The sequence below is a fragment of the Anabrus simplex genome, chromosome 4 (assembly GCF_040414725.1).
Source record: "Anabrus simplex isolate iqAnaSimp1 chromosome 4, ASM4041472v1, whole genome shotgun sequence".
In the NCBI taxonomy this organism is placed as follows: Eukaryota; Metazoa; Arthropoda; class Insecta; order Orthoptera; family Tettigoniidae; genus Anabrus; species Anabrus simplex.
Window position 1 is genome coordinate 59,642,236 of NC_090268.1, and position 13,607 is coordinate 59,655,842.

At 38.4% G+C, this 13,607-nt stretch overlaps 1 protein-coding gene across 2 annotated transcripts in view; it reads left to right on the forward strand.

The window, feature by feature from the left end:
- The first annotated feature begins 4,956 nt into the window (after positions 1 to 4,956).
- Positions 4,957 to 13,607, forward strand: part of Klp31E (kinesin-like protein 31E) — a 580,309-nt gene continuing 571,658 nt past the window's right edge. For both annotated transcript variants that reach the window (XM_067145074.2, XM_067145075.2), the window contains exon 1: positions 4,957 to 5,318. In XM_067145074.2, the coding sequence (XP_067001175.2) occupies positions 5,281 to 5,318 (38 nt within the window). In that variant the 5' untranslated portion in view covers positions 4,957 to 5,280. The remainder of the gene's footprint in view (positions 5,319 to 13,607) is intronic.

A 13,607-nucleotide genomic window follows, 5' to 3' on the forward strand; every position in this document is an offset into this window, starting at 1 on the left:
ACTGACAAGTGTATTAGTGTGATGACACAATATTTTTTAAATGAGAAAAAAAGACGAATCTAACCGTAAAAGTTCAGGCAGGAATGCTAAAGCTAAAAAAGTAATGCATAAATGAAAGATCAAGCCATTTCACAGCAGTCCATTTCACATCTTGTTTATATGTCTAATTTCAGTCTTTAAATAATAACCTTTTAAATAATTCTTCATTCATTTATCCAGAATTGCTTTAGCAACTTCGAAGTTAATATTTCAATAAAACTTTCTTTTTAGACTAATTTATCCATTTTCGTATATGCATTTCCAATGTTATTTGAATTTGGGGCGACTTTTCAGGTCAAGTCACTAGGAGCGCCACCTTCGAATTGTCTCCCATTTTAACAACGCTAAATCCGTAAGTGTCGCGTATTGTTTCTACTGTATTTGCTACACTTATCTCGTAGACAACCGACCCGTTTCACAGCTGGTCAACAAGATTGACCTTGACAAGATCCACTGCACCAGCGCGCTCCCGACGTAACGTGCCATAGCTTGAAACTAAAGCTCCCTCCCCGAAAATTTCCGGACTTTTCCGAATATTTTTTTTACAGCGCCATGCGGCAAAACACGAAACTACTGCTCCCTCAGAAGCAAGACTCTTGTTGAATAATGTTAATCATAATCCGTCACCAACCCCAGCACAATAAAAGCACAAGAAAATGTAACATGTTAAAGAAACAATGTAAAATATACAACAGCAATAAAGATACCGGTACCGGTATGTGAAACTTTATCTGAAATTAGAGCCTTGAAAGAAGGTATTTTTTCTTGCACTAGCAAACCAAGTAGATTGCACACGCCGTTCGACATCGAAAGCTTATTTGTTCAAATCTTTTGCCACACTTAATCACACGCAACGGAATATCACGTCCACAGATTTCACAAACTGTTTTATTGGATAGCAAACCGTGACGTTGATTGAACTCCACTAAATCACTTAAATTGCTTTTATATTTTATAGTGATTTCAGAAGGACTGAAACGCAACCACCGCAGGCAGCCATTTTTCCATTCCATGAATCAACAGTAGCCAAGGAACTCATATTAGACGGAACGTCAGTAGCGACTAAATGTATACAAAGGAAGTTGTAAATCATATTACAAACACTAGACGTGACAGAATGCGCTGCTGTTGTCCCTATATCACGGATCGTGTCCAGATCCTATCCTAACGTCCGTGTGGCAAGAACCACTGGAGACCAATGGTCTTGTCCAGCTTCTTCCTAACCGTCTGCACGCAAGAACCAGTGAAGACCAATCCTGTTTCCGCACGGAAGTCGAGGCCTAAGGCCGCTTTGCGGCTTCTAACCGACCCCCTTTGCTTGTCCCTATATCACTGGTCTTCTCCAAATCCTATCCTAACCGTCCGCACGGCAAGAACCAGTCGAGACCAATCGTGTTTCCACACTAAACTCAAGGCCTAGGGCCGCTTCGCGGCTTCTAACCTGGGGGCTTACGCCCACAGACCTCCTTTGCTTGTCACTCAATTAGTTCCTAAGTACAGAGGTGTCAGCGCTAAGCACCGTTTGACAACATCCTTCTCTAGAAAGCCGCGAGCATGTAAACAAACTACAATCGTTACGGGGGTGTAAATGTCAAATGGCAATCGTTGTGCGGGTGTAAATGTCAAATGACAATCTTTGCGCGGATGTGAACATCTTGACAGCCGGGCTACAGTATTAAGGAGTACACTTTCTGTATTGAATCCGATCCCCATTTACACGCAGTAGGCTATTTTTGAGTACCGTATTGAGTCCGAACTCATACAGAATATTGTAGTACAATCGATATCGCCGCTTAGAATTTAAAAACGCCAAATGCAGCAGAAGCCAGGAGATAACTTGCAATTTTGAAAGTGCGTGGTATTCTAAATGTAACTGGTGCAATAGATGGAACGCACATTCCAATTTCACCCCCAAAAGAAGGTTATCGTGACTGTCACTCGCAAGGGATGGTCGTCTTATAATACGCTTTAAGTTGTTGATCATTTATACAGGTAAATATATTTACTGGCTTACAATATTTGTAATTTCGACAGGAATTCGATGGTGATTTCGTCAGAAGAAAACATGAAGTGTGTGCGCAGTCGTTTTCAGTACGATTCCCGTTTTGCATGGAACTCAGTTCGAACCGAGTACGATACGATCCCAGATTTTACCGTATCGACCTTGCGACTCAACCCGAACCAAATACTGTATTTGCCCGAACTGAGTCCCCGTTTACATGGCGTTTTCAATAAGGGAAGTGTACTCAGATCGATCTGAATCCTGCATGTAAACGTAGAAACGTACTAATTGACGACAACCTGTCTGGATCAGAGGCAATCTAGCAGACGACGGGAGTGTTGCAGGAAGTCCAATATTGTTAAACCAATCACCAGTGAGGAGGTCCCATTTTACATATATGCTGATGACATGGCGTTAGCCTCAACTTCACATAAAAAGCTACAGGAATCGTTTGATAAACTTACTACTTGGTCGAATACAAATGGTCTAAGTATTAATTTAGGGAAAACAGTCCAAATGACATTTAGAAGAGGTTGGAAACTCCCAGCTGCAGAGTACATAAAATTCAAGAATAAAGATCTTGCCAGCGTCAATTCCAACAAGTATTAAACCGTGCGTGACTTTACAATCAAACTGAAAAAGCTTCACCAAACACATCAGAGACAAAGCAGCCTCAGCAGTCGCAGCAATGAGTGATATCAAAGTTCTTCAACAATTATATACAGAGACAGCAATAGCCCTACTCCACATCAAGATCTCCCCCGCTGTGACATACGCATTAGAGATTATCTGGAAGTACCTAACAAAGGACAACCTACAGTAGGTGTATTAGAACGAGTGAAGGCTACGTATCTCAAGAAAGCTCTCTGCCTGGCATAGAACGTTCCTTCGTGGTTAACCTATGAACTGACAAGACAACCCTTCTATATAGAAGATGTACTTTAAGATTATCATTGTTCTCCACGACACAATACAAAGCCTTTCTTCAAGAGCTACAGGATAAAAAAGCCGATATGTGGATAGATTTCTACCGAACTCACGTCATGTTGGTCCATCGATTTCTCTACAAAATGTGCAATAGAAAGTACTTCACGAACCAGGTGGAAAGTGTGTTTGTGAACTATGTGGAAAAAATTACCAACGGTATCACGCAGAGCTGTGCTCCAAAAGAACAGTATATCTAGTTGGACTATGCAATTAGATAATTTACTTTTCCCATATGCACATTGTTTGCTATCCTCCTATAATAATATTCCGCCTTAACTTCGAACATGTAACACAAAGAAATTATAACGAACAAATACAGTAGAGATAATACGCGACACTTACGGATTTCGCCTTGCTAAAATGGGAGACAATTCGACGGTGGCGCTCCTAGTGACTTGACCTGAACAAATCGCGCTAAATTCTAACATCAATGAAAATGTTTATACGGAAATGGATAAATAAATTACGTCTAGAAAGAAAGTGTTATTGAGATATTAACTTCGAAGTTGCTAAAGCAATTCTGGATAAATGAATGAATAATTATTTAAAAGGTTATTATTCAAAGACTGAATTTAGACACATAAACAAGATATGAAATGGGCTGCTGTGAAATGGCTTGATCTTTCATTTATGCATTACTTTTTTTAGCTTTAGCATTCCTGCCTGAACTTTTACGGTTGACTTTGTCTTTTTTCTCATTTAAAAACATTTTATCATCACATTAAGACACTTGTCAATAAAAAATATCAGCACATTCCTTACACACATGATGCAATGAATTAACAATTAAAATCTGGACAATTTTCCTCTTAATATGACGTCTACTAACAGAAAGAAAATCTATAGAATTCCGGCTTTAATCTGAGAAGAGGGATAAAAGAAAGAAAAGTATGAAAATGTTGTCGATAGTGATGCTTTAAGGAATATTTACGTACAATTAGTGCAAAAATGTAACATACCCTTGGCTGTATTGTCGAGGATTTCTAAAGTCGCTGGCCTGGAAATGATTTGAACAGATCTTATAATTCTTATATAAGCGTGACGTCCCTTCTTTCTTGTACACCTTATCCAAATCGCTTCTGTGACATTTCAAAACCCACAGATCACACCTACAACAACACATCGGTATTGAAGGTTAACTGCTGCACTATGGAATAAAATATGCGTATTACATTTTATGCCAGTTAAAATATGGGTCGAGCAGGTCAGAAGATTATGAAGTACTATAACAATCTCTTTGTCACTGGAAGAATATATATGCAAACACAATATTACTTACATGTTCTTGTCAGGAGGGAACCTAAAGAACGACCGCGCATTTTTCTCTACTCCGTAATTACTGCAGCCAAACACAGCACATACCTTTCCCCTCATGTTGAGAGGAGATATCAAGGAATGGCACACGTTACTATTTAATTACGTCAACTCACTGAAAACCCATAAACAACATAAAAAACTTCACACAAAAATACACGTGCTCTTATGAGAGAATCAGTACTGTTCAGGTCTATCCGCTAGAGTGAGCTCCAATAGCTCTCCCTCGATATCTTGCTCAGTGTCGCGTATTATCTCAACTGTATTTGTTACGAATCAGTTACACCAAGTCACGCTAAACTAACAACACAGCACGCGGACACTCAAAGCGTAAAATGGAAATGAGCCTACCACTCCGCTCCACTCCACTCCTCTCCACTCAAGACCGCCTTCAACTTTGCCGAACAGTATTCCCTCCACTCAAGAACGTGAAGCCAACGAAGTACTAGTCTGGATTGATCAACATCTCTAGGAGTTGTTGGATTGATTCAATGGTCAAACGCATTGAGGAAGTTGAAGAAGAAGAAGAAGAAATTCACGTAGCATGTTCTAGTCACATAATATATATTCTCTTTGATGATATCCATATGGTGCTGCGCTCTTGCCTTTGAATTCAGTGTTCGTTGTGTTGTGTAGTCCAGTGTCTACTGCTTAGCTGTCTAGTACAACGAGCTCGTGGTCTAGTTTCATACGTATAGTATGTTTCTGTTCGTGTATGAACTATGTAGAAATGATACGTCGGATTGGCGATGATTGTGGTTTTGGGGCTCTGCAATCTTTTATAACTTCAGTGTGTATTTTTAGCCATTTTTTTAACCTTGTGCAGTTTCTGTGGTAGTTCCATTTGAATTTGACAGACACATGTCAGATGTCACTTACCTGCTTTGACTACTGAAGATAAACAGTTGGAAATATATTTTGGACGCAATATAATTACCATGGCTGATGAAGACACGAGTGTCAGAGTGGCGTTGAGGTAACTCAATTTTGATTATTAGTAATTACGTTAGCATCTCGCCGTGGCTAACTGATGTTTACGGTCTGGTGTTGAGGATTTTAAAGACAGTTCACTGTTATTTTGTGAGGGATTTTGTGCTTTAGTTCATGCAGTTCTTGTATTATACTACATTAGAATTGATTTTTAATACGTAATTGGAAATGTCATGCTTATAGTCTTACGGTAACTTTAAAGGTTGCTGCACGACGAGCAGTGCATTTCTTTTGAAAACGTTAGAAATATAGATCTCGATTGTGGTTGCTCGGAACAAGGTAGTTTTAGTGGTCAAACCTAGGAATTTTTATTGCAGGACAATATTCAAAGGAATGAGACCATCAGAGAGGTGATATAAATTGGTTGTCATAGAGTGCAGTGTGACTTACCGTATGCCTAGAGTTGCTAGAAATGGATATGAGAGCTATTTGTATGTTCCTGTTTCCCAGTCACTTTCCATCCAGAAATTAATGGTGAAATATTTGTGGATTACCATCGTATAGAGGGAAAATATACATGGAATGAATTAAAGATTGGTCGAGCCTATTTTCCAGATTAAGGTCTCTTCACACTAGATTGTATTTCTGTATTTAGTTTTCACAGATTACGATTGTCCTAAAATATGTGATCGGTCCGAAGACTGCACCACTAAACTATAAAAAATGATTATGGCACTATACTGAGGTGTAGTACTAGTAGGAAATGTAAAGTGACATAGTTTGCCATTGCATCCTTTCTGAGCCAAAACGTGCATTTGCAGCACGACTGCCATATGAGTACCTTATGTCACAGCTTCCATATGCACATGATGTGCACTGAACGTTTTTTCTCAGCAGCTTTCTTGTAGTCACAGCATAAATTAGTCTTCACTAGAAGCTACATTTTGCTCTGGCCTGTCTCAAGTGACAGATGTAGGTAAACTGCATTCTTCAAGAAATAGTTAATGAATATTTATAAAGAACAAAAAGAGGAAGAGGTGTATTGCCTTGTCATTGGGTACCATGGATCGTGTCCTATTCTCCTGAGTGATGCAATGAGTTTTACTATCTGAACGAAGCTTTATGTAGAAAGATCCACATCATTGATTGGAGAGCGTGTAATTATGGGAACTGTATAAGGTAGATGCACCTATGCATGACCCTGTACCTATACCTGACAGCCTAACTTAAGATATTAAAAAAATGAGAATATCTCCACTCATACTTAACTTTTCTGACCGGGCGAGTTGGCCGTGCAGTTAGGGGCATGCAGCTGTGAGGTTGCACCTGAGATATTGCAAGTTTGAATCTCACTGTCTGGAGCCCTGAAGACGGCTCTCCGTGTTCCCATTTTCACACCAGGCAAATTCTGGGGCTGTGCCTTAATTAAGGCAACTTCCTTTCCACTCCTAGCCCTTTCCTCTCCCATCATCGCCATAAGACCTATCTGTGTCGGTGCGATGTAAAGCAAGTTCTAATTTCTTTTTGCATCAGTTGGTAGTTTAAATGTTTCACTGTGGAAGAAAAAATGAGTTAGCAGTTAAAGTTATGATCTAGATCTATAAGTCCTTTGGATGAAGGGGAGCATCAGCAAACAAAGTTTGGAGGGAACCTTAGCATTTTTCATAAGGAGGTTAGTGCAGATATAAGGTATTATATTTTGTTTATTGGGTTCTGACAGGTAAATCAGTGTTTAGTATAATCGAAATCGACTTTCAACCTATTAGGTCGTGTTACGTACATTTAGTATGTATAGAAGAGATGTTAAGTACAGAACAAAAATGGCCAACCAGACACCAGTGGGATCCGAACCTACAACATCCCGATTTCGTGTCGGTTGCTCTATCAATCGGGAGGTTGTGGGTTCGGATCCCACTGGTGTCTGGTTGGCCATTTTTGTTCTGTACTTAACATCTCTTCAATACGTACTATATGTACGTAACACGACCTGATAGGTTAAAAGTCGATTTCGATTACAATGCGATCGTGAAAATTCAATATTCATTCGTTTAGTATTATGTTTAATGACTGTATGAATTATGTATGGTGGTTGAAGTGAAAGTTACGTTATCATATAAATTATGGAGGGTCAGCCATTGGTACACCACAGTGGGGCTTTATACCTATACCTACCACTTGTGTCAGCTTAGGGTGAAAAAATTATTTTTGAGCTGTTTCAAATTATAAACATTCAGTGTATATGAGCTAGATATAGATATGGTGACCATGATTTTTACAGTATCAAGTCTATACGGTCTGATACAGTGGTTAGCCGGTTTGAGACCCGCCGCTTGAAAAAATGGCACAATCAGAATGTTGGCAGCAGGGTAGGAGAGGTGGTGGTATACAATTTCTGATCACCAGATTGTGTGCCAAACGCCTGGATCAAATTACAAACATCTCCTGTAGGGCTCATATAGAGTGAGGACATGAAGCAGCTTGATGACGATTCGTTTGTTGGATGGAGACATGAAGCCTTGAGCAGACCCCTGGGTGCTGTTCGACAGGAGTAGGTTATGTGCTGGCACTGGGTTTCACCCTCTCCCTTTCTACTATTGTATACTGTGTCGCACTTCATTTCATCTCAATAACTCCTCTGATGTGGTTGATGTCAGGAAGGGCATCCAGTTGTAAAACTAGCTACAAAGATTTAGCTCTCTTCTTAACCAACCCCATAGAGAAATGGGACAAAGGTTTGATATATACATACTAGCTAGATACAATAGCCTATTTCTTATGTGATTCTCCAATTAGGAAACATGAAGCTGATCCCATGCAGCTGATTTATTCTCTTCAGTCCCGAGCTTGTTTTAGCATTCGATGGATTATAGTTTTCTCAAATAAATTTTAAAAATTCACCAAAAGATATAGTATGTTTCACTAAGTTGTTTTACAACGTGTAGCATATATGCTACATCAGGACTCAGAGTTGACTTTCCTACCATTATTATTTTTGCTTTAAATTGTTTTGTATTATTGTAAGTAAAGAAAACCACATGTAGAGCATATGCTACATAAGGACTGAGGAGGATAAACCATAACCCAAAGGTTATATTTTATTTTAAAAATTGTCACTCCAGTCTTTCAGGTGATGGTATAAAATGGACCCTCAACAAAGTAAATTTATGAAGTACCCAGTTATCTGTGGCTGCTGCATTAGATGAGATGAACTGAGGAATGCCTGTAAATACGGCAGCTCAAAATAAGGGGTACCAAAAACTGATCTGTACAAGGCTAGGCGAAGGTATCCCTGCTTACATTGTAGGGCCTACAGGATATCTGATGTTATGGCTGTGACTTATAAACGATCATTTGTTGATTAAAGGGTAATTTATTTTATCATACTGTATACTTTGTGTCAGCAGTAGGTGCAAATAGTGTCAGCATTAGGAGATGATTAAACATGAGGTGTCGGCTACAGGTACAAACACACATTTAAAATTTAAAGGATAATTATTGATTGCATGAATATTTTCTTTTTATGCATCTTGTTGGGCACAGTTCTAACTGATTTAGCAAATTTTTTCCTCGGGATTATGTAAACAAGTATTAAAGGGTCCGCTACTGCATCTGCCACAAATTATTGCAAAAGAAATTTAGGATGTAATCATGCAGTTCCAATTGCACTGGACATATTTACTTCCAAGGAGGGAAACAGAGTTCCGGGTAATTTTTCAAGACTGACTCACCACGTACATTTTTCAGATATTTTTGCTTTTACACACTTTCAGCATTTTGCTAAAATTTAAATCCATTTCATGGTCATTTCATTTAGATACATAGGACTTAGTTCTGTCTTTGAATAAATCCATTAACTCTTACATTAATAATAATAATAATACCACCTGGATTCAAGAAGTCAAGAAAGACCTGGAAAGGAACAACATACGAGAAGAAGAATTATTGGAAAGAAAGATTTTTAGGAAGAAAGTCTTACAAATGGAAAGATTCCAAGGGAGGAAGGAAAAGAAAACAGGCACAAAGTGGACTGAAGACAGGAAAAAGAAACACCGTGAAACAATGGAAGAAAAGGAAAGAACTAAGGAGGAAGAATTGAAATTGTAATGTGGGCCTTAGAAGGCTAGAACGCATCGGTAACAGACTTGTTTACTGGTTCATCGTATTCCTACTTAGTGGATCGTACATTTTTATTTTTGTGTTATCTGACTTTTAAGTGAAGAAGTTTGTGGAAAAATTCTTTCAAGGAAAAACATGGTAAGATTACAATTCATAGAAATTAGTAGTATAGGTTATCAGATGAACATATTTCAAAGTGAGGGTCTTCATTTTTCTTTGTTTGGGGGGCAGGGGGGAGGTTAGGCTATTATGAAGGCTATTGGACTGAATGGGTGGCTAAATATGTAGAAAACAGAATTATAGAGTAGGTGAAGGAGGGAAAGGAGAAGGTGGTAGTGTATCACGTTGGTACCAACAACATAAGGCAAGCAGGTACAAGTACCAATATATCTAGGGATGTGTGGGATCTGATAAATGCAGCACGGGTGAAGTTTAAGGAAGCGGAGATTATCAGTCGAATACTGTGTAGGAGGGATACTGACTGAAGTTTTATTGGGGATTTTCAATGAGACTATAGAGTGGGTATGTCGAAAACTAGGAGGGAGATATCTAGATCGTAATGGGTGGTTGGGGGATAGGGATCTGCATTCATGGCAGTCACTTAAACTGCAGTGGTACGTAGAAATTAGGAAATTTGTTTAGATGCGTTATATGTAGGTACATCCAAGGAAATAGGGTGGTCTAGGGAGCATTGATAAGAGTACAGGGATATGGAAGTGGAGTAGGAATGACATAAAAATATTAGTGTTGTACTGTAGAAGTGTTGTAAAGAAAGGAATAGAGTTAATATAATAGATACATAATGTTTACCAGATATTGTATTAGGAGTTGAATCATGGCTGGGAAATGATATAATGGATGCAGATTTTTTTTTTTACAGAATTGAAGTGTGTTATGAATCTCATTATGATAACCGTATTGGAGTACAGAATGTAAAAAGTTTCTAACAAATTTATTAAAAACCACCATTCCAAAACTTGTAAGCACGGGTGAAGTTTAAGGAAGTGGAGATTATCAACCGAATCTTGTGTGGGAGGGATGCTGACTGAAAGGTACTTGTAAGTATTGGAATAATGGTTTTTAATAAATTTGTTTGAAACTTTTCACAAACTGGAGTGTGTATCATGGAGATAGGATAGGAATGGTAGGAGTTGGAGTATTCATTCTGGTGAAAGAAGAAATTGTAAGCTACAAGAAAGTTAATGACAAATGTGAAATTCTGCTGTAGGTCTAAGACTCGTCTCTAAAGATAATAGGCAACTTGATGTCTTTGGAGTGTACAGACCAGGAAAGGGTAGCGCTGACGTGGATGTGGAATTATTTGATAAGATAATCAGCTATGTGAGGGAAACGATACGGAAAGGAACGTAATTGTAGCGGGTGATATCAATTGATAAATGTCAGTTCGGAAGTCAGTGTGAACGACAAGAAGCATGACCAACAAATGGCAGATGAGTTAATATGGGAAGGACAGCTGATTCAGAAAGTGATGGCATCAACTAGAGGGAAGAATATTCTGGATGTGGTGCTGGTAAAACCAGATCAGCTCTATAGAGAAACCAAAGTAATAGAAGGTATTAGTGATCACAAAGCTGTTTCGGTCATAGTTAAAAATAAATGTGATAGAAAGGACGGTCTTAAAAGTAGGACTATTAGGCAGCACCATATGGCTGATAAAGCAGGCATGGGGAAATTCTTAAAAAGTAATTATGTTCAGTAGAAAATGGTAAATAAAAATATAAACATGGGTTTAAAACAATTGTTGAGGAATGTGAAAACAGGTTTGTACCTTTAAAGGTGATAAGGAATTGTATAGACCAACTAAGTTATATTATAACAGGGAAGTGAAGAGACTAAGGAGGTGCAGGTTGAAAAGAAATAGTTAGAAATGGCTGTGGAAGTAAGAAGAAATTGAAGAAACTTGCTTGGAAATTGAATCTAGCAAAGAAGTGTAAGGATAACATGATGACAAGCATAATCAGCAGTCATACAAATTTTAATGATAAATCGAAGGAAGAAACCAGTTCCAAAAAGGACATTCTAAGAATCATTAATGAAAAAGGGGAGTGTGTATGCAAGGATCTTCAAAAGGCAGAAGTATTCAGTCAGCAGTAGGTAAAGATTGTTGGTTACAAGGATAATGTCCAGATAGAGGAGGTGACTAATACTAAAAATGGTATTCAAATTTACCTATGATAACATTTACAAAAAGAAACAAAAGTTGAAAACTAGAAAAGCAGCTGGGATCGATAGTATTTCTTCGGATATACTAAAGGCAATGGGTTGGGATATAATACCATATCTGAAGTACTTAACTGATAGTTTGCATGTAGGAGCTATATCAAATGAATGCAGAGTTACTGTAGTAGCCCCTGTGTATAGAGGAAAGGGTGATAGACATAAAGTTGAAAATTATAGGCCAGTCAGTTTTACATGTGTTGCATGTAAGCTTTGAGAAAGCATTCTTTCTGATTACATTAGACATGTTTGTGAAATTAACTGGTTCAATAGAGGGCAGTTTGGGTTTAGGAAAGGTTATTCCACTGAAGCTCAACTTGTAGGATTCCAGCAAGATATAGCAGATATTTTGGATTCAGGTCAGATGGACTGTATCGCGATTCACCTAAGGCATTTGGTAGGGTAAATCATGAGACTGCTGGCAAAAATGAGTATGATTGGACTAGACAGAACAGTGTCTGAATGGGTGGGTATATTTCTAGAAAATAGAACTCAGAGAATTAGAGTAGGCAAAGCTTTATGTGTCTGTAATAAATAAGAGGAGAATTCCTCAAGGCAGTATTATTTGACTTTCATGTTTTCTTATATGTATAAATTATGAGTAATTATGTGGAATTAGAAATAAGGCTTAGAGCAATAAATAAGTTACAAGAGTGTGAGAAACTGCAAAATGATCTTGATAATGTTGAGATTGTCAGTGGGCAATGATATGATAAATGGGATTAAAGTCGGGTTGCGTGTTTCAATAAGAGGAAGAGTCCTGTTTTAATTACTGCGTTGATGGGGTGAACGTTCCTTCTGGGATTCATTATAAGTACCTAGGTGCTTGGTTGAGTTGTTTGTTCCAAGCTGTCAGTGGAAGGATGGCGTAGAATAACATTAGGAAAGATCTTCATTGGAGTAATCCCATAAATGGGATTGTAAATAAAGGGTACAGGTCTCTGCACATGGTTTTGAGGGTATTTGGGGGTTGTAGTAAGAATGTAAAGGAGAGGGCATTTAAGTCTCTGATAAGACCCCAACTAGAGTATGGTTGCAGTGTACGGGACTCTCACCAGGATTACTTGATTCATGGGCGGGAAAAAATCCAAAGAAAAACAGCTCTTTGTTCTGGGTGATTTCCGACAAAAGAGTAGTGTTACAAAAATGTTGACAAGTTTGGGATGGGAAGACTTGGGAGAAAGGAAGGGAGCTGCTTGGCTAAGTGGTTTGTTCCAAGCTGTCGGTGGAGAGATGGCATGGAATGACATTAGTAGACAAATAAGTTTGAACAGTGTCTTTAAAAGTAGGAAAGATCACAATATGAGGATAAAGTTGGAATTCAAGAGGAAAAATTGGGGCAAATGTTTGTTTATAGGAAAGGGGGTTAGGGATTGGAAAAACTTAACAAGGGAGATGTTCAATAAATTTGCAGTTTTTTTTCAATTGTTTAAAAGACTAGCAAGACAGGTCAGCAATCTGGTACCTGGGTGACTGCCCGAAATGCAGGTCAGTAGTGATTATTTCATCGTGTAATAAGGGGATTCTGCAAGGCAGTATTATTGGACCTTTCTGCTTTCTTATATAAATGAGTAAAGAACTGGAGTCACGGATAAGGATTTTTGCAGGTGATATGCTGTATAGAGAAGTAAATAGGATACAGGACTGTGGGCAACTACAAAAAGACCTGGACAGTGTTGTGAGATGGACAGCAGTTACAGGGTAAAAGATCAGGTTGCAAGTTTCACCTAGAGGAAAATTACTGTTTTAATTACTATCTTGATGAGGTGGATGCACCTAATGGGGATCACTGCAGGTACCTAGGTGTTAAGGAAAGATCTTCATTGAGGTAATCCCATTTACGGGAGTGTAAATCTTTCTATTTTGTCGAAATACACATGCAAGGCCTGGCCTTTAAATTATTGCTGTGGAATGCCAAAGGTTTGAAAGAATTTTTAAGTTTAATACCGGATGGGTCTCATAGCAGACAGGACAGTTTAAT